The 22,332-nt window shown below is 41.0% G+C and overlaps 1 protein-coding gene across 1 annotated transcript in view; it reads left to right on the top strand.

Annotated features, from left to right (window-relative positions):
- DSCAM (DS cell adhesion molecule) overlaps positions 1-22,332 on the top strand; it is a 444,019-nt gene that overhangs the window by 290,409 nt on the left and 131,278 nt on the right. The window contains exons 9-11 of the mRNA XM_069028212.1: positions 5,043-5,321; positions 14,841-14,960; positions 17,630-17,803. Coding sequence (XP_068884313.1) covers positions 5,043-5,321; positions 14,841-14,960; positions 17,630-17,803 — 573 coding nt within the window. The remainder of the gene's footprint in view (positions 1-5,042; positions 5,322-14,840; positions 14,961-17,629; positions 17,804-22,332) is intronic.

Genomic DNA, 22,332 nt, shown 5'->3' with positions numbered 1-22,332 from the left:
ATCTCAATCCAGAACTTTTGGCTCAAGGATTTAGTTGGTCTCGACTTTGCACAGTGATACCTGAGGACAAAGATCACTTTAGATCAGGTAGGAGCTGAGAAAGGGCAATAGCTCTGGAGCAGGTTCCAAAAGTGAGGCCTTTAATCAGGAGGCACTTTACCAATGAAGATAACAGCTTGTTGCATGAATACACTCCTGCAGCTGCTTCTTCTTATCTCATTTGTGACAGAGAAAAATAGATAGCAAATGCATCCCCTTGGGCAGGGAACTGAGCTCCCCACCACCCCAGGTTTGCAGGGTGTATGAAAAGGGCTTGCACTTTTCCCCTCACAAAGGAGGGTGAAAGGAGGTGGTTTCAAAGATGGATGAGACGTGACATAAAAGCACTTTTGGTTTCTACACAACATTTTAAACCCTCTTTCCTTGTGGACAAGCTCCCACTACAGCATCAGGCAGCCTGTGAGTGTTGGGTGGCAGGAAAGCGGAGTGGGGACTGTGATGGCTGGGAAAACTTAAAAGTTGCTAGACCTTGGCTAGGGTTTGTGCAAAAATAATTTTGGCTTTTTCACTCCCAGTGCATGAAATCTGGGATGACGTGGCTGCCCTAAGAGACTGCATAGCTTGGTAGTTATTATTTTGCATCAGCCCTAAATATTCATTGCCAAAAGTATTTTATATTGCAGACACAGCCCCTGCAAGAGTGCTGTTGCAAGAAAATCCATCAGGGAACTGTTTTTAATGATAAAGCAGGGGATGACTTTCATTTTGCTGTGCAGAACACCATGTTCAGCAGGCTGCTGCAGGAAACAGGAGATCTGCAGGATATTCTCTCTGAGTGAATCATCTCAGCAGCTCCTCCCAGTGCAACTCCCATGGAAGGGAGGGCAAGAAATTAAGGATGCTCCTCTGCTAATGGAGAGCAGCGTGGAAGCCCTCCTTGCCCTCTTTTCCAGCAGTCCCCCAGAGGTACAGAAGACCTTGCTAGGGCACAAAAATATAATTTAAATCTCCGTGTATTAGCACTAATGAGGCTGGCCCATGCTCCTCTTCTTAAATAGGCACTTAATTCAAGGTCTCATCAATAAAGCATTCCCAGGACACAGCACTTGGTGGCATGAAGCAGAGATTTTCCCTCTTCTGCCCATTGTGTGTAGAGAAAGAAACATCCCTTCCATGTACACAAGCACACAGACTATTTTCTCTGTAGTTAAGATGAACAATTTATACATAAACTAGCATAATTTCACAAGAAAATCCAATGCAAACTCTGAAATATGGTGAAACTAAAGCTGTGTATAGGGAAGGAAAACACATAAACACACCTTGAAGTATTTTAAACAGATTTTAAATACATCTGTACTACTGTAAACTTTCTCTCTCAAAGTACTATATACACTTCTTATCTTTTTAGTGCTGTTTGGTAATGGTACAGCTTTAGTTTGAGAAAAGCCCTCCACATGTTGGTTAGTCAAGCTTGATATTTTCTTCTGTCAAGCATATGTCTCAACTTTTTACTGCAGATATCGATAGAAATGGAAACTTTTACATTTCAGAAATTATTTGCCAGATTTTATCACACATTTTTAATAAGTGATATTTTTTGTGGTCATTTCTTTCTTCAAATGAGCAGAAAAAAAGTTTATCTTCTCTGATAGCTCACCAGAAACTTCCTTTATCAACCCAAACTGGTGAATACTGTAGTTGAAAAACATTCTTCAATACTTCAAAGTTTTTGCAAGACTATTCACTTTCTTCTAAGTACTGATTTTAAATTACACACTGGCTTTTAAAATAAGCTCCTTGTCAGAACTGCAAGCTGCTGCAGGTTGAATATACATTATATTTTATGAAGCAGAAATGTTGGTTTCCTCTGTATCTTAAAAACCTGAGTAGAAGGAAAATGTGCTGCCTATAAATATTTTAGCCAATTTCTGAAATACTCTGCAGGCTGCTACTTATATTTTAGAGCTGGTAAATGCAGCCTTGCAAATCAATGTTTTCTGAAAAACACTTCAATGTCACCTAATGATCTTGCTCCCTGTTTTCTTCATCAGGGAGAGGGACAGTGAAGATGCACATTATAATCCTTGGGCAACATTTTGTCTGACTTTTGATATCATTTTGTCTGTGAAAGATTGGCTCGAATTTGTTACACACTCAGCAGAAAATACTGGAGCAATTTTCCACCCTGTTGTGAATTTTAGCATATTTTTCAGTAATGATGTCTGAGAATAAGAGCAGTCCTTGGGCAGAAATGTGCTGGGCAGCACGGTGAGGGGGGGACTTGGCACTTAGCTGGTATTTGCACTCATCAAGGGGAAAGTTTATGACAAAACCTTTTGAAAGACACATTTAGTTAATTTCTCATTCCCATTTATACTATGAACTGCTTGTCAATAAATGGTAGAGAAATTCAGCCTTTTTCTGCTGATGTACAAAGAATCGGAGCTGTCTCATGTGAATGAATTAGCTGGACTAAAGAAATTTGAAGAGACAGGCTGATATTTTGCCTCACTTTGTGACAGCAAAAATCCCCAAGTGAACAAGCAGGTAATTTCCAGTGCTCAAAGTTCAAATAAACACAGTAATTTATACCAACTTCCTTTTACCTCTATGCCTGATCTACCAGATTTTCAGAATGCCACAGGACAGGTTTTAGCAGCTAGAGAGATGGTAGCCAGGAAAAAGTCTTACAGCCTGTGAGCAAAATGGATGGCAGTGGCACTTTTCCCAAACACAGACAGTGAGACATTCCTGGGAAAGCCAGTGAAGGCCTGGAAGGATGAATGGTGTTATTCTGTCCCTGATGTCACCTCTCTGTGGCAGCTGAGCATGGTCATAACCTCTCCTCATGAAATGGCACCAGGGCTGTGCTGGCAACTGTGGAGTTAATACCAGATTTGTGTCAGCCTCTTGCACCATGAGGTGCATGTGCACAAGAATTTGAACATGGCTTTGAGCAAGGCCTTAGTCCTTTGGGACTTTGTATCATGGAATTATAGATCACAGAATGGCTTGGGTTGGAAGGGACCTAAAAAATCATCCAGTACCACCCCTGCCATGGGCAGGGACACCTCCCACTGTCCCAGGCTGCTCCAAGCCCCAATGTCCAGCCTGGCCTTGGGCACTGCCAGGGATCCAGGGGCAGCCCCAGCTGCTCTGGGCACCCTGTGCCAGGGCCTGCCCACCCTCCCAGGGAACAATTCCTGCCCAATCTCCCATCCAGCCCTGCCCTCTGGCACTGGGAAGCCATTCCCTGGCTCCTGGCCCTCCAGCCCTTGGCAATTGTCTCTCTCCAGCTTTCCTGCAGCTCCTTCAGGCCCTGCAAGGCCACCCTGAGCTCACCCCAAAGCTTCTCCTCTCCAGGCTGAACAATCCCAGCTCTGGCAGCCTTTCCTCCCAGCAGAGCTGCTCCATCCCTCTGCTCATCCTGGAGCCTCCTCTGGCCTCTCTCCAGCAGCTCCACGTCCTCCCTGTGCTGGGCCCCAGGGCTGGGGCAGCTCTGCAGGTGGGCTCTCACCTGGGCACAGGGGCACAGGGGCAGAATCACCTCCCTTGACCTGCTGGCCATGCTTGATAAATTTTCTTACTCCTGATGGAGGACTCAACATATGGATCAAAGGAAATGCTTGGAGCCAGCACAGTGGTCACCAATGCTTGTCCCTGCACCCCAGAAACAGGACAGTGGCAGAGGAGGAAAAGTGCTGCTGGGGAAGTCCATGGGCATACACTGCAACCACTCGAGAGATTTTTTTTCTGCTTCAACTCTGGGGAAACCACAACCTTATAATTTCTGAAGGGAAAAAGGACAAGAGAAATACAATTAGATAAAGACACCAACTTCATTTTCTTCTGGAGCTCAAACATATAGATCACTATAAATGTTCTGCTCTGGATATCCTTCCATCTTTCCTGTTCAAATGTAGTACAGATTATGTGTAATTGATCTCCCAAGCACTCCTATCTGAGGTACATAACCTCTAGGAACCTTTTCTTTTGATAAATGAGTATTTGAGTACTGCTTGAAAAGTTGGTTGTGCAGCCCTTTCAGGAGTGATTGATAAAAACCTGACTGAGATCAATGTCCTGGCTGTTTGAATGCTCCCCTGAGAAGGGCAGAAGATTTTGATTCCTTCATCTGGACAAGTAGTTGAGTCTCAATTTACCAATCTTTTAGTAAACATTCCAACCACAACCCAAAGAAAACAAGGCAGCCCCATTATTGTTCTATGTTTATTTAATTTAACTGGCTGTTTCTTTTTTTTTTTTTTTTTAATTAAAAATACCTGAAAACAAAATGATTTTAAGAAGTAGAATTCTTTACTTTGGTAGAAAATAAGGCAAATTCGTTCATGGGTTTTTTTGGTTCATACAAAGAGTGATATGGGGAAAAAAGAAAAGAAAAAAAAGATCTTCCAGGCCAAATATGCTTAGCAGGAATTAAATGCCAGCTTGAACATTTGTGCCTTGTACCATCCCTCTGGTCAGAAATAAGTTTTACCTTAATTTGCTGTCCTACAAGTACTGTACATGTCTCTCCCTTCCTGCAATCTTAATGAGAATTGTGACTTGAAACACTAAGAGAAGAGTGCTAGAAGCAGTCAAGGAAGCTCACATTCCCATTCATCACATCCCAGAAGCAGAGCTGGAGCCTCTTCTAGGTCCATTGCATGACCCTAAGCAAGGCCCTTGCACCAGACCTTGAAAGCTGCTGAGTTCTCCCTGGCAATGTCACTGCTGGCAGCCCTGGAGAGGCTCGAGCTGGTGGTGGGGTGATTTCTGGAAGAGGGGCTTGATCCTCTTGCAAAGGTCTGCCAGTGAAGTCAGGTGTCTCTAGAAGCCCTGCTTGTCATCTCTGCTTATGCACTGGGTAGCCAAGAAACGAAAAGGTATTTTCAAAAAGGCAGTTTTTCCTGCTGAACAATGCTTTATGGCTGTTGGAGGTGTAAATCCTGCACATTCCACACTGCACCTCTGCCCCGTTACGTTCTTTTCCAAAGCAAGGCCTTCAACAGCTCCCTCTTTCCCTCTCTTTTTTGCAGTGCCACCTTTCATCCAGCCTTTCGAGTTCCCACGCTTCTCCATCGGGCAGAGGGTCTTCATCCCCTGCGTGGTGGTCTCGGGGGACCTGCCCATCACCATCACCTGGCAGAAGGACGGCCGGCCCATCCCCGCCAGCCTCGGCGTCACCATCGACAACATCGACTTCACCAGCTCCTTGAGGATCTCCAACCTCTCGCTGCTGCACAACGGGAACTATACCTGCATAGCCAGGAACGATGCAGCAGCTGTGGAGCACCAAAGCCAATTAATCGTGAGAGGTGAGGAGGTGTAATTACTTTGAAGGGCGCTAATTAAGCGGGATTCGTCAGTATTTTGCAATGACAGCTCTTTGTTGGGAAGTGTAAAAAATACGGTGATCCCTGTCTTCGTGACAGAGAGCACACAGAGCAGTGAGGCACAGAAAGTGATACGGTTTTCCTATCTAAAAGTCTTGAAACTAATCAAAAACCCTGGAGTGTGTGGGGTGGGTGGGGGAGCCTCAGGAGTGACTTCCTGGAAAATTTTGTGATTGGGATAAAACCTTTGAAACAGTAGCAAATTATTCTCTGCTATTGTTTTAGTCTGATTAGACACATTTTTTATTTAGACCACTCTCTCCTACAACATTATGTATGTAAAAAAGCAGAACATTGATGTTGAGTTCATGGGGAAAAGACTCTCTGATGTTACCTTGCTCTTTTCCTGATCTGTGTTTATTATGCAATTAGCAGGATTCATGCACTTATGATGACTTCACAACATTTTGCCTTGAAATAGATATTTGAAATGAATTTACATTCAGTAGGCAAACATTTTATGTGGAAAAGACCTTTCTAGTGACACCTTAGCCAAGTTACCTAGAAATTATACCTTATGATGTATTTTCAAACTTAACGTACACAACTTCAACAAAAGCACATGACTTCCTTTTCTTTCTAGGAGTTTTTCAAAGTGTTTCAAATTTTCATTTTTAAAAAATCAGTGTCAGACTCTTCCCTCTCCACCATCTCATTCTTGCTACCAAGCCACTGGGCTCGTCAGAGAAAGAGGGCACACAGAGTAATCCTACAAGGAACCTCAGTAATTTCTGCCTACTGCAGGTCACTACATTTTATATTCCCTCCTGGAAGTTTGCCAAGATAAACCTTAAAATCTTAAGGGGGCTTTTACAGTCTTTCCCAGGGTTTTTTCCCCACCCTAAATTCTGAAGAATGCTTTTAAGTCAAATGTTCCCAGTGTCCTAATGTTATCCTTAAGGAATTATTCCCCAGTTTTCTAATATGCTTACTTTTTTTATGCTAGTATTCCCAAAACTCAGTGACAAACAGATCCATTACATTTCCACTAGTTTTGATATAAATATTTCATTCTTTTCTTTTAATTTCACTGATTTTAATCTTGCTCAAGATTATTCAGAACAGGTGTTTATTACTTTCCTCATTTATTTAGTTATTCTTAAATGAAGAATCTAATTAAATACATGCCTTTAATTATTCCTTTTAAAAATTCTGCTAGATTTTAATCCTATTCCTCATTCTAACAATGAGAGTTTTTCCTCACCTTCTCTTTTGCTGGAGAAGGGAAGATTGAAAACCTCACATCACTGTCTGTGTGTGCCCTGCTCAGAAATGCTGCATCTAAAACCAGCTGGGATTTTTCCTGATTTTCAGCTGTTATTCAGCTCTGGAAGTGATGGGAGTGAATCTGCAGCAGCTCTGTGTGGGTTCCTACAGGCATTTCTCACACCCAGGATGGTTTTACCATCTGAGAACAGGTTCTCTGCAACCACTGTCTGTCCCTGCCAGCACTGAGACCCACGAGTGTAGGGATTTCTGCTCTTTGTAGGGATTTCTGTTCTGTCCCTCACTGATGGGGACATGCCCTGCCTTGCCCTCACTTCTCCTGGCTTTTCCTGAACTGCACTTTCCCTGCCTCCTGCTGTCTGTGGGTAATTCCTCCCCTGAACTCTGTTCCCTGGACACATCTGCCTATTGCTGCCTTTTCAGGCATTAATCAGTTTTCCCTTCCTGTCCAGCAGAGGAGTTTTGGGGAGCCCTTCACATGACCCTGATCCCAAACAGCTCCATTTTCACCTTCACTTCCCCCTCGTGTGCCTTCTGCTCTAATTACACCTCCTGGGGAGGGCTCTGTCTTCGTAAATCCATGGGCATGATAGAGGGGAGCTTTTCACTCTTTACCCAAGGACTTGGAGAAGAATTCTGGATCCTGCAATTTTTTAGGAGGTTATGAAGGCTGCATAATTTTTCCCCCTTGCTTATCTTTCTGCCCAGCTGATGCTCTGCAGAGCTGCCTTAAATCCTCTTCTCCCTCCTCTCTCTCACTGTCACTTTAAATGATAACGTTTTAATCAGTTTTTGATATGCATCTGAGATAATAGCTCTCACTCAGAGGAAAAGAGGAAAATACAATATCATGTTTGACCTGAAATCTCTGCAAAAAACCCTACCCTGGCCTCTTTCCCTCACACTGAACTTCTTCATCTGCCTCATTGCACAAAGGTCAGAATTCAAACAGGCACCAGAGGGTCACTGTGATCAGTTCTCCTCTGCATCCAACCTGACCTGTACACATTTAAATTAAGATTTGTTTTCCTGCTGCCTTTTTATTCTTCAGGCTTTCTGATCCCTGCTCATCCTTTTTGTTCATAGGTGCTGTAAAACTGAAACATATATTTTTCTAAATAAACTAAGTGGTTTATCTCCAAATACTGGGAGAAGTGGTGCTTTAACTCCTCTTGTTTCTAATCCCCATTGTTTGAGGGTTTCTCAGAAGTGTGCTTTAAACTTAAAAGTTGGCTATCCTAAATGCTGGGAGATGTGTTCTGGGAATACCTTATTTATGTGCACAAGGTGCATTTTGATATGAGAGCAGACAGTGAGTGGGAAAGGAAAATTAAGTGAAATATGACTGTTACCCACACAATTTCTTTTTCCTTATCTAGACTGTCCTTGTATTCATTTCAAAAGTAGACATTAAAACAGTGCAGGCCATCATGTTTCCAAAAGAATTGGTAATCCACATCATTTTACAATACATGGGTAGCACTAGAAGTATAATCTAAAGATGATACATTCCTAAGGTGAATGAAGAAGCACAGGCCAGCTGCTCATGGCTTCATTTGAATTACTAATGAATACACAAACTTCTGCAGATTCCATACACAAACATAAATTCATCATCTTTTCAGCTTCAGGTATTTTTTTCCTCAGCATTTTCTATCAGATCACATAGATCTGACATTTTTTATCACTCTATATTCCTGTGAAGTTTTAAGTCTGCTAAATAGGTTTCCTATATACTTCCTACAAATATTGTTTTTCATATCTAAGCTGCACTGCCATTTTGCCAGGGGTGTTAAATGGCAAAAGGAAAAAGACCACTGGTTTCTTAAACTCTGTGGGCGCTTTATGGCAAATCTTCACAATTCCAATTATTTTGTGCTTTATAAAAGCAACCAAGTGGTGATGAGGAGCCCTAAAAACACATGGCCAGCAAGGCTGGATCTTCCCTGTCTTAAATATCAGAGGAAGGTGATGGCCAGCTTCTACAGCATCACACAGGAGATGGAAGGCACCAGCTGAGAGACAGTGAGACAATAAAGCTTTGGAGCATCCGGGTAAGAAGATCTCAGGGCGATCTCATTTCTCTCTGCCACGAGTTCCTTGGTCAGAACCTAGAAATGAGACAGAGCCAAATGCTCTGGACATGGGGCTGTCAGTGCTTGTCTCCAAAAATTATTGGCCAATTTTAGACTAACTGGAAGAGGGGAAAACACCTCCAGTGGAGCTGAAAGCCTCCAAACTTCATATTAAGAGGTGATTGGTAAGAAACACTGGATGTAACACCAGAGAATCTAAATAGGCAAAACCTTCTGCCAACACAAGAAATGTTCCAATGGGATCTCTTCTCAAACATGAGATGCAAATCCACAGAGAGGCAGGCTTGATTAGTCCCAATGCGTATGGAGTATCTGTTAAAAGCTCATTAATTAGCCACTGGGAGAAGCCTGCCCTGTTCACTGCATTTAGGGGCTTCAGGTAGGAAATGAAGGTGAGTGAAAACAGGGCTTTCCTTCTCTAAATCGTGTGCTCTTCCAGATCCTGGACTGCAGATCCTCTGGAAATGCATTAAAAACTTGGCAGCTAGAAGGGCTTCTCAAAACCTCATCTATTATTATTATTATTATTATTATTATTATTATTATTATTATTATTATTATTACTATTTTGATGATTTCATTTCTTGGCACACTCTTGGTTTGCTAGTCATGCTATTAAAAAAAAGGAAAGGATAGGATCCTGTCATGAGAGCCATAGATAGAAATTAGGAAAATATCTTCTCTGTCAACTACTTAAATCATCACGAGGAATTAATCAAGACTTTACTCATTAAGGCTGTCTTCTAAAGAGTGATTAAAAATCTATATACACTTTATCATGTGTTATTCATTTCTGTAGAGTTTTCTAAAATGAAGTACTTATGAAATAAAAAGCAGTGAAAAGAATTCTAATGGGTAAGCAAAAAGAAAAGGCTGATAAATGTATTATGAGTTCAGAATTTTTCTGATACTACCAGAAAAGGGAATTCAAAGATAGTAGTGGATGCATAAATCATGATTTCATATCTGCTGTTAGTGAACACATCATAAGCTAAAATTGAGATAAGGTCTTTAGAGACCTAATAACCTCCCATAATGCATTTAGAGCATTAAATATGTTTTCATTTTGCACTTTCCAGGGTGTTGAATATCATTAGATAGTTAGGCACTCAGTGAGGAGTCCCTGATTTTTCCAGATAGTAAGAGAGTTTCACCTTCTTTGTCGTGTTTGGTGCTAGGGTGATGCAGCAAAAGCAGTTTGGGACAAAAAAGCAGGGAGGGAAGGTTTAAGGTCAGAGCTGGTGTCAAAACCCATTGACTTTCTTTGCTGCTATGTACATTGTGGCTTCGAAGATGACTCCTAAAAGGTTCACTTATTTAATGTTCTCATTAGACAAACCTGGTCAACACAAACCACTAGACACAGTCTCATTTTGCAAAAGTACCTCTTTTTTCTTGAACTGCAGAGCAAATGGTTTCACTAACCAGCTAAATCGACCCCTTAGGTCCAATGACCAAATTTAATAACTGTTCATCTTTGCTAAAGTACAGTGTTTAATGATCTCATTCATTAATACATCAATGGTTGCTTTGGCTGATTAAATTTCTTCCATCATTTTGACAGTGTGATCTAAATGTGAAGTACAAATATTCCATGTAAAAATGAAACATTGCATTGCAGGCCAATGTCATAGATTATTTCTTAACTCACTGCAGTAGCCCACCAGAGGAGCTCGGGTTAGGAGCCTTCAGAATTGCTCTCCAGAGAGACTCACTGATCACTGTGCTTGGGAGCCAGGAGTGCTTGCATGGATTTGAAGTCTGGGAAGGAATGTGTGAGTTTGGCATCTGGTCCCTGGCACGGTCAGAAGGGATTCTTGGATTTACGCAGAGCAAACTCAAATCAGGGAGCTGATGTGGGACCATGGGGATCTCAGGGTTAACAAGGCCAAGGGCTGGTGCTGCACCTGGGTCAGGGCAATCCCCGGGATCGATCCAGGCCGGGGATGAGCAGATGGAACAACCCTGGGAGAAGGATTTGGGGGTGCTGGTGGATCCTGTTCTGATTGCTCTCATCCTTTGTTTTCCCTCAGTGAGAGCCTGAGACTGCTAATCATAATATTGACTGAAAATACTTTTTTTAGTAAAAAAAGTTCAGCCCTTTGAGTTCAGCCATTAAAGAGTTTGCACCTGTCAACTTATGGCTCTTACCCTGAACAATTCAACAGCTCCTTTCTCATCACACACCTGTGGGCTGCATTAAACGAGAGCCTACCAGAAACTCCCTGTTAAAGCAATTTTAAATGCCCTCCTTTCCAGGCTCAAGGAACTGTGCTGCTGAGACAAGGAAGATGATAAAAGTAGAACTGTTCAGTGACATTCATGAGCTATTTCAGAGCGTTTCACTTCTAAAGGAGCAGAGGACTCTCACACCTTTACAACTAAAGAGAGAGGAGAACTAATTGTTTACTTTTTTCTATTAACTCAAATATATCAGACAAATTAACCTTGGTTAAATTCTTGCTAAGCATATTTTCTTTAAGGGCTAATGATCTGAAAGATAATGAAAAAGTGAATGTAGGTTTATCATCTAAAGCTAAGTATCAAAATCTAGATCAAGTGTTTAACAGCACTGTGTTCTGAACTATGGCAGCACATAGCACAGAACAAGTTATTAAATTGAAATGAAATTGAGAAGCAAATGAGCAAGGAGGAAGAAAAATGTAAAGGTCTGCTCTGTTTGCTTTTTAATCATTTATATAAGAAGAAAAATTCCGTGGCTTTACCTAGACAGCAATACAGAAACAATTGAAAGGTCATTGAATGAGTAATTTTATTTTGCTGTAGCATCTCTTCTGATTTCTATTGGCAGTCTTAAAACTAAGTGTCAAGGGTTTGCATCTTCAAAACCAGAGCAGCAGTTGGCATTTTCATAAGCAGTCCTAAAGGAAGGCCAGAGCTTTACTGAACATAGAAACTGTTTCTATTGCTGAGTGTGGGCTGAGTTTTTTCAAGTAAGTTTGGTTTATGGATCCAAACAAGGAAACTCTCTGATTTCTAACCATACACCTGGTCCTGGAACTACAGAGCAAAATTTAATTTCTGCAGTTACTATTCTAGTATTGCTCTCTGTTGAAAATAATAATTAAAATTGAGAATATCAAGGATGTCTGAGCAAAAACTTATGTTTCATATATACCCAAAATACCATGATATCAAGGCGATGAAAAGCCCTGTTCAGAGCTTGTCAGCATTAAAGGCACCACACATCAAGGATATCTCTGTGAGTTCTTAAAAGATATGGAAGAATGTGGCAGAATTTCCATTGAAATGCTGAAAGAGTATTTCCACTTGGCATCCATTCTTTTTTTTTCTATATATGCCCAATGGGGTTACACAAAAAGTGTATTTTAGCAGGTAACTTTAATGCAAATAGTATTTTAAGGAGTGATTGCATTTATTCTGTACTAAGAAATCTTGCTTAACTTTTTCCAGAACTTTCTGCATATGTCTGCTCATTTAATATAAGAAATTATTTCCTGAAAAAATTAGCACTTCTTGCCAGTGTCATCCATAGCAAATGAAGAATATAAAACACTGTTTTTCAAAGAGAAGGGAAATAAAACAAATTACAGAAGTTTTGTATTGGAAGACAGAATTTAAAAGACATTCTACTCTTCACACTCTTCAGTGGTAGAGAAGGACAGTAATTATCAGTCACTCCATTGCATCTTTTGTAATCATTCACCTGTAGGAATGGTAGGTTCATGTTTTGCATTGGTTTTTTCTCTCTCTTTATGGATAAGCAGCTTGTAATTGATTTTTCAGAAGCTGCAAACACAAATTTACTCACAGCTACCGAGGTGAAACAAGCTGATGCCACCGTGCCAAGTCGTAGGAAATCAAATCTATTTGTGCAACTAACTGTGCTTTTCACCTGCCTTGGAAAATACCTCATTGTGTGTTTGGGGATACAATGAGCACAGAACAGTGAGAAAGGAGCTACTGAAGCAAATGTCTTCTATGAGTAGATAATTAGAACAGGATGGGTGATTGCCCAGAGCTGTTGCTGCTGGGATTTCATGTTTGATGTTTACCTATAGTGAATGAACGTAACCTACAATAAATGTTTGTCAGCGTGGTGGCCATTTGGAAAGCCAAAGCGTTTGTCAGCAGTAAATATATTTTTCTAGCACAGAGGTATCTCTTGCCTCTGACACTGTTGGTTCCTTCTGTTTCCTGTAGCCATGTTCCAAACAGCTTTTCTGTAGTTAGGCAATAAACAGCTTTGCATTTTGGCTTTAGGATTCAGTGAGGAAAAAGTCCAGTTAAGGGGATTATATGCCCTCCAGAACATTGTTGTCCTTTTTTAAAAAGCAGCTCTATCTATGAATGTGGAAAGAGAAAATCAGAGGGGAGTCTGGATTGTGGAGGCCCAGGGAGGAAGGCTCAAGCTGTTGTGAGGAAGGGTCTCTGAACCTGCAGAGAGAATGTCCACAGACCTTCAGCTCTGAGCTGTCCTGCCCACACCAACACTGGCAGCTCCAGTTTGTCCTTTAGGAAAACTTAGGATGCTCTGGCACCACGAGAGCTGTTTGCATGAATTATGATAGTGTTTATAAGGAAAAAAACTTGAGGGTCATATATTAGAACATTGGTGCTTCTGCTGTGTTTCTGCTGCACAGATTTCCTCAATGGATAATTAGTCCCATATTCATGGACATTAATAACTATTTCAGGCCCCAGGGAAAATATTTACAGTACTGAGGTCCCCCTCTGTGCTCCCTTGCATTTTCTTGTGCTACAACCTTCTGCCAGACTTCCTTTCTTAATTTCTGGCATTTCTGGAGAGGCAGCTCATGGGGTGGATCAGAGCAAGGGTGGATGGTTGGGTCTTTTGTTCTGTCTTCCTCAATTTTCAGACAAAGTCAGCACTACCTGGAGAATCCATGAGGCTTCAAATTTTGCAGTGGGATGAGGAGAGGAAGGAACTATCAGGATTTCTCCTGTGCTGCCTTAGATCTCAGTGTGTTGCTGAACTCAAGTTAAAAAAACCAAATTTATTTGAGATGAAAAAATTCTGTCACATGTTCAGTCACTCTCTGTGGCCCTGTGAGAAATGACAAAATGAAAAACATGTAGGATAAAGACACAATTAGTTTACTTCTGTTTTTTTCTTGGATATTTACACCTTCATGTTCTGAACCAAAGAACAGGAGGTCAACAAAGCTCTATGACCTTAACTGACCTTAATACAACCATTAAACACTTCTAATATTCATTTTTTTGTGGGATTTTCCACAATCTTCACAGCTTTCAGCCTCTTTTTCATGTTTTTGTCAAATGTGTAGGTTTTAGTGAGACTTTGACACTTAGAATTAGGCTTTCATGGCAAATTGCTGGACTTAACATTGTCACAAGGGGTTTTCTTCACTGGGTGCCTGTATTTGGAATATGTACAGCTTTTTCTTGAGACAAGCAACTCTTATTTTATTTATGTATAAATAGGTATGTGTGGAAGGCTCACTGCAGTGGTTTTATGCTACTTTGGGATAAGTTTAATAATATGTGTACATTGATGCACTGAAATAAGACTTCTCCTTGTCAACTTAATGCAAGCAAATTGGGTTGATCCTCTCTCTGGCTGTTTGGAAAGCAAAGTCCCATCAGAAGTTATGGTTCAGACAGCTTCATTTTAATATTAAGTGATTTGATGGTATTAAAAGCATTATTTGCTAAGGTTATTTATACTAATTTTTTTTTTTTTCTAAAGCTTGCTAGCTCAATGGTATAAAAAGCAAACACAGAAAAAAGTTGTTCTTAGACCTCTGACAAATCTACCTTTGGTAGAAAGCATTTCTTTTCTGTCCACAATAACATGATCTATCTATTACTCCATTTTTAACCTCTCCCATGGAGACATCTTATAAACTTATTTTGGTATCCTGTAAAGGCCAGTGTTTTTGTCATGCCTGGCAAGAAACACATCGAGATTGTGCACAGAAAGTGAATTGTCTGCTATGACCAAGCTTAGTGTGTTACTGGATCAGCAAAAAACTGGTTTTAATTTTTGCTTTTTGCATGAAATGTTATAACTGTGTGTGTGACTGCTGTGCCATTTTGAGATACCCAGTAAATTGCCTGAATTCTCATGGCTCCCTCTGCTCCCTTCCCACAGTGCCCCCCAGGTTTGTGGTCCAGCCCAGCGACCAGGACGGGATCTATGGAAAAGCTGTCATCCTCAACTGCTCTGCTGAGGGTTATCCTGTTCCAACCATTGTCTGGAAGTACTCAAAAGGTAGGATTGACTGGTGACCACTGGGGACAGGCTAATTCTGGCTTAATAACATCCCACTCACTTGTAAGTTGCTGTTTTAATCTTCAAATTGCCAGGTAGTGGCAGGGTGCGTACCAGTCACATTTTATAGCTCATAAATCATCTCCCCAAGCAAAGAGCTGGCCACTGTCCCACACAAGGCTGAGCTGGATGGACTTTTGCTCTGCCCTGGAGATGTCCTGGCTGTGCCTGTGAGCCTGTTTCAGCTGTGGCCTCGGCGGGTGAGGGATGAAAGGAAGGGCTGGGAGAAAAGAAACACAGCTTTAATTGAAACAACCTCAGCACAAGGCTCACTGGCAGCATTTGGCTGATTTTTTTTTTCCCTCCTTCAAAATTCGTGATAACATGGCCAATCACATCTTTTCAGCAAGGAAGGAAGGTCAGGTAGCATTACCATCAGCAGCAATTCAGTATGCACTTTACATAATGCTTTAACATTTTTTTCTCAAGTAACAGAGCATTAAAAGTGGCCCACTTGACCCTCAGTAACCATAGGAAATTTGCTTTTTAATTAAAATGTGCTACCTGGTAGATTGCACCTCCTGGCCAGTTGTCTTCTGATAAGTTTTAGCAAAAAAAAACCCACATTCTCCAAACTCTGTACCCAATCTAAACGAATTTACCCTTTTAAAATCAAAATGAGGTGGTGTTGAGAAGAAATCTTTATGTAATGCTCCATGTCATTTTTGGTTTCCTTAGGATCTAAGTCCAAATTGTATTGAAGAAAGAAACGGGTGAGAGAAAAGTTCACGTTAAAGACTATTTGTGCTCTTATTGATAAATTATGGTTTGTTGCAAGAAGGGTGCAGAGTTTCAAATTCCACTTATCTCAGTGGTATATGGGATTTTCATTCTGAGTGTAGGACACAAAGAAGTAATTCTGGTTTGCAGTGTTTGTGTGCTGAAGGAGGGTGCCAAGCCAAGCTAGATGAGTTGTAATTAACTGTGAGGAGATAAATAACCCACCTTGGAATGATAGAATAGTTGGAAAAGTCCTGTTTCAGACTCATCCACACAGATGTGTGGGATAAGATTCTCTCCTGCTCAGGAAGGACTTGGGCTATAACAGCATTAAAAACATATGTGAAGATTAAGAAACCTTTACAAGCTGCTACACAAAATTTTTTCCAGCCCTTTCCTTTCTGTGAACACTAAATTCTTCCCACAATTTTTCATGTGAACAAACACAGGAAGTGAGTGGGCAATGGCAGGCATCTACAGTTAGTAAAGCATAAATGAGCATTCCAACTAAATGACAGGAAAAATGGCTTGTTAAAGAAAAAAAATTGACACAAGGAAAAGTGGGACATGCATATGACTAAAATAGGTGAAAAATCATCAATGGCAACTGAATTTTTCTAAAAAAATTATAATTTTAACATTTTTAAGTTCGTAGTATTGCTCACCAGGCCTTCAGTGTAGGTGTAAATTCCCAAAGCAAACTCTTGTAGGACTAGAAATATTTTTGATATGCATGTCTGATCTTTTTTAATATTCTAGATGTTGCATTCATAGGTTGTTCTAACTTGCTGTGTTGTACTAAATAATTCCCCATAATATTTATTCATCGTATTTCCTCCTGGGTTGACTCAGCCAACAGTTTATAGTAATTAATGCTGAAAAATATTAACTTTGTGTACAGAAAGTGGTGTAAGAGAATTCCATTGAAGAAAAGAACTTTTTGACTTCCCTGAAAAATCACATGTCCTGCTGCTGAAGTAGGTTGTAAACCCCTTTGTTACAAGACACATGTCTTAATATACATTTAGAGAGTCCCTAATGCTGGAGGAACCCAAACTTGTGGTGACAGTACAGCAGGATCCTGTTTCCTGTTCCCTAAATCACCCAGTATCTTATTTCCAATGAAAAGTAGGTTCTTTCTTAAAACCAAACTTGACACAAAAATCTTTGGCTTCCTGTTTTTATGGGCCCTCCATTTTTACAGTGCTGCCAAAAACGTCTGATCAGTCGTCTGAGCTTTTTGTTGTTTCCTTTATTTTATTTTGATTTTTTTGGGTGGGTTTTTTGTAGGTTTTTTCAACAGTCTCAGTAAATACTGGCTGCAAACATGGCAGAACAGAGATTTTGTGTGTCACCAGTCCATCAGCTGTAGCAGGATACAAGAGAAACAGTCACTGATGTGGTTTTCCATGTTATCCAGGGTTTCATAAACAAGGTCCTAGAGGTCCCCTGAGTGTGCCATGTTTACTACAACAGACATCCCTCTCAGTCATAAGAAATTCATTTGCTGTATGCATTAGGGATGCATACTGCTATGACTGTTCAGCTGTAATTGTCAATAATTCATCAGCCCCTAAATGTACAACAAATGTGCCTTTTCACCCATGAACAGGCTGGAACTCTTCATTTCCTCTCTCCCTCTTCCTGGTTCTTTGGCTTTGTGCTCCTTTAATACGGGCAAATTATTGCTGCTGGTGCATTCCAAAAGTCTTCCTCCTTTTGGCGTAGGGAATTCAGTTTGGATAAAGAACCATTCTGTTTGTTCTGATCACGTCAGAAGCCACTTCAGCTGCATTGAGCCTCTAAGAACAAGAATCTATCGTTTGTGCCTTATTAAAAATAGAAATGTGAGATGGTTGCTGACATTTTTCCATGGTTTCTTGCTTCAGGTGCCGGGGTTCCCCAGTTCCAGCCGATCGCGTTGAACGGTCGGATCCAGCTGCTCACAAACGGCTCCTTGCTGATTAAACATGTGCTGGAAGAAGACAGTGGATACTACCTCTGCAAGGTCAGCAATGATGTGGGAGCAGACGTCAGCAAGTCCATGTACCTCACTGTTAAAAGTAAGAACTGAAACGCTTCTCTGTGATCCAGATTGAGTGCAAAAAGTCTTTACTGCATCCTCAGTTTGGAGGGAAGGGAAGTGGGTTGGGAGGGGAGAGGTTGGATTTGTTGGCTTTGATTTAATTTTGGCTTTCAGCTGCGTGTGGTAGCACCTGGAAGTTAGGATGAGTAGTGAAAACCTGTTAGAAGCTTAACAGGACGAGGAGCCCGGGCCCTGGCAGGGGGAGAGAGAAACAGTCCAAACCAATATGGTTGATAAAGCAAACTCCACAAAACTCCATTTATTAGCAGTCCAAAGGCACTTATATAGTATACCAGCTTGTTAACTCCTAAGTGGCTTAAAGCTTATCAAATCACATTTCTATTTCTACATAATTGGACCTACATTGGCAAGTTTCCATAGTCTTGTTATGATCAAAAGAATTCAGTGCTCATCTCCCTCGTTCACTCCCGGATAGCACAGCTGCAAGTTTTCACTCCCTCTCTGTTTCTCAGGCCTGCTTGTTATCTTTCACACAGGGACTTTCCCATGGAAAGTTTTCTCACACACAAGCCTAAAACTTCCAGGCCTATTGCTTGCACAGTTCTTTTATTGATCCCAATAATTCTCTTTCCCAACAAAAACCCTTGTTTGGCAGAGGAAAAAAAGAAAATTTGTACCAAGTCTGAAAGCTATCCCTGAGTCATGAAGGAAAAGTAAGAAAATTTGTTGGTCAGGAGTAAAAAATAATAATGAAGGAGAAATACCCACTGCAATTGTCATAAATGTCAGAAGCTGAAGGAAATACGGTTTCAAAAGACACTTAATCAATTCTCAATATATCATGGATGGAAACTCTAGGTACAATTACTACAGGTAGATACCACAAGATATTACAACATGCTCTAAGATTTTATAGATACAGCCACAGTAGTTACTTTCACTTAGCCAGATAATTTTCAGAAAATCCATCTAATTGCACAAGCTCAACCTGTCTGTACTTCCAGGCACACGAGACAAAAGCAATCCAGTTTTCAAGTGCATGTCAGCTGTAATTCCTTGAAACATCAACACAGTTTAGAAAATAGAGGAAATAGTATGGGATAAAAAGGTTTAGAGATAATATAATTTCTCACTAGAGAAAAAAAGAGACTATTGACACATCAGCATGCCAAATGTTCCTGGATGACCTATCAGACCAGTATTGAAAGAGGTCACCACACTATGTATTTTCACATTTGTAGGATTTTTGAAGATTTACAGAATGCTTTGATGTTCTGGGATGCCAATTAGCTTGAAAACGTTTTGCCCTTGAAAGTAAAGAGAATTTTTTTTTTCTCCAGAAAGGAAGAAAAATCCAATTTCTTTTCCATTGGAGAGTGCACTTTAGACCATTAATGTTTAGGTTTTGGGGTGCTGTTTGTTGCTGAGAATTAATAACTAAGTTCTTTTAAGAGTGTCAAAAATCTGCAAGCCCAAATACCTCAGACGTCCTCTCCACTCTAATTTACCATAGTGACTTCATCTCCTAAAAAACAACATGACGACCTCTCCAGCAAATTTATTAATTGAGCACTTTTTCTGTGGGTTGGTAGAAGTTCCAGATCCTGTGGTTTGCAGAACTGGCCATTTTTGGGCCAATCTTCAATTGCAGGAGCAAGGCACTGCTGTAATACTCTACCAAGAGCCAGCTTCCCTCTGCTTGGCAGCCGTGCACGCTGCCTGTCTGATCACTGCATGCAGTTTCATGTGTGATAAAAGAGCATCCCTTATCAAATAAGAGCAGGAGCTTCCCTGGGGAGCCAGTTGCTGCTTGAATCTAATGAAAACCCCTCTGGCTCTGAGATAGAAGCCTGTGCCCCTCAACACCCACCCTGACACCAGTCCAGCTCTAGCACGGCTGCTGGAGAGAGCACTGGGAGGGTGTTGGTGTGAGCATGGAAGAGGCAGATCTTTAGCTTCCATCAGACACTCATTAAGGACAAGATGCTCTGGGGAAATGGTCTTCAGGTATGGCTGGATCCCCTGTTCTGGTGGTGTGGTTGTGGCTCATAATATTTGCACCTGGTCAGGTGGACTGACTCCAGAGTGAGGGCCTGGATTTGCCTTTAGCCTCTCTTGTCATTCACTGTTTCCTTTTTCTGTGTGGTTATTCTGGATACTTTATTCTCCTCACAAGCCCATTCCTGGACCCTGGGTCTCAAGTTAAGTCCTCCTCTAGGTAAAAACCTTGGCCTTCCTTCATGAAACTCACAGTGTTCTCCATTTTTTGGTCCTTCTCCATGAGGTCGCCCTAAATGCCTTCCCTAGGCAGAGGCAGCAGGTGAGACCTGGCCCATGCAGTTGTTTCTGGGTGACAGAGTTGGTAAGAAACAGCCTCCAAAACATAAACAAGGATTAGCATTGATGCATTTTCTTGTGGCAAATTGCCTTCCCACCTTCCTTCAGTCTATCCATGAGCAGTAGCTCAAATCACCTGATAGAAAAAAGCAGAGTGGTTTAGAGGGATTTGGTCACTGATCATGAAACTAGACTGGTCCTCAGAAAGAAGAACATGGCAGCAGTGCCTTTACACCTAATTCCTTCACTTCTTGTTCCTTGTGCCACAGATACCTCATGCATGCAGGTGCTAACCACTGATAGCATCACAATTTAAAAATAAACCCTCTTGTGCACAGGAGATTTTCTTCATGTTTGATGGAAGTTTTTACCTGCTCTGCTAGTAGCACTGCTGGATAAAGTTTTACCTTTCATAGATCTTATTAAAAAACCTCTTAAATGAGCTGATGCTTTACTCCTCCTGAATTGTCATTGTCACTTGTATCTAAACAAAAAAGATGTTGACCTTTGCTGTCAAAAAAGAGTAGGAAAATCTTTGTTTTGGTAGTTCAGGAGTGGACTGGATGAAAATTGATTTAATGTATTTCCATGACTCGCTACCTCTAAAGCTGATGGATTTTTTCTTAGTGAAAACCCATGTCAAGCTATAAACCAGCTTGGCTTGCTTAACAAACTCAGTGCTAAGGGGGAAGTTGTAATAATTCCAAATATACATTTATTTAGTGCCTCAGTGTTTGTTGAGTGACACCTTCATGTCAGAGGAGCTGATCCAGCTTCCTGGTTGAAGGGAAATTGCATGAGAAGGGAATGAAAAGAAAGAGGAAAAGAAAAGAAAAAAGGAAAACAGAAAAGAAGAAGAGGAAAAGAAAGAGGAATCAGGAATACCATCAGAAAATGTGAAAAGAGCAAGCTGCCAGCATCAATGCTGAATCAGGAACCACAGGACAGAAAATTTTCATTTAGCAGCTATTATCCTTCTCCCTTTCTTTTCAAGGAATGGACATAAAAATCATGATCAGTGAATTTTTCTCTTCTTGTGATTCAAGGATAAGTAGTTCCCAAATTCCGTGTTCACTAAGACACACAATATTAGAAAGTTATGAGAGATCTGGAACAAGGAATCTAGTGCTGTCTTGAGAAATGACTCCTGGTGCTTGGGATGAGAAGACTTCTGAAGAATTTCTATAAAGGATAATGAGCCTTTAACATGAAGGGAAGAACTAAAATTATTTAAAGGTTGCCTGGGAGTCACAGGGGAGGAGACGAGTACTTAAAACAGACTGCCTGCCTGCCTTCATCTGAATAAATGTCACACTTCCTAATTCCACTTTAGGGGCTATATATAACATGATAGAATGGTATCCTGAAAAAATTACCTCCTGAAAAGCAAGCTTGCATTAAGGCATTCATCTTCATGTGTAAATAATCTGTTGGAGGCAACCACATTAGCCCTGCCCCTTCTTAAATCTATCACTTCTTTTCATGACAGTGTGGAGCCTGACAAGTTTTAATCTGATCATCAAAACATTTCCAACAAATCCTGTCTGCCAAGAAAACAGAATTGCTTCATTCACTTTCCCCTCAAATATGCTTCTGAGCTATTGGCATTATATGTGTTTAATGCATAAACCTAAAGCTGTCAGTCAGATCCACAGCTCCTTCCAGCAGGAACATGCTAATCCCAGCTAATTCTTTTAATGCCAAGTTTCACCACTCAGACATTTTTTAAAGAAAAAAAAAAAAAACCACTTTAAAAATTGTTGCCTACGACAAGAGCTGGTGGAATAACAGGAGAAGGAGCTGGTTGGGAAAGGGAGCCTGGTAAAACTGATGCCCTCTGTTCCTGCACCATGTCGTGTTTCTGCTGCCCCTGCCTCTCTTACAGTGCTGCTTGTCCATCTTGACCATGACTTCTTCCAGGCCAGATTTGTTTCTCACCATCTTCAGACAACTCATGGAGCAAAGAGACCCCAATCACATAACTAACTGCTACTGCAGAAGAAATAAAATGTAACAGTAGTTACAAACACAAATAAACCCAGAAGATGCTTGTGGATGGAGCCTGAATGGCGTAGAGCTCTTTTCTCCACTGCAAGCTAGCAGTTGTTCCACCATATGGCTGAAGCACTGCAGCATTTGTTTATTGAGATGGATGGAAAGCTCTGCCTGTGAAGCTTTATCCAGGCAGGATAAAGGGACAATTTCCAT

This window comes from Aphelocoma coerulescens, chromosome 1 (genome assembly GCF_041296385.1).
Source record: "Aphelocoma coerulescens isolate FSJ_1873_10779 chromosome 1, UR_Acoe_1.0, whole genome shotgun sequence".
NCBI lineage: Eukaryota > Metazoa > Chordata > Aves > Passeriformes > Corvidae > Aphelocoma > Aphelocoma coerulescens.
This window is presented reverse-complemented; position numbering and strand designations above follow the sequence as displayed.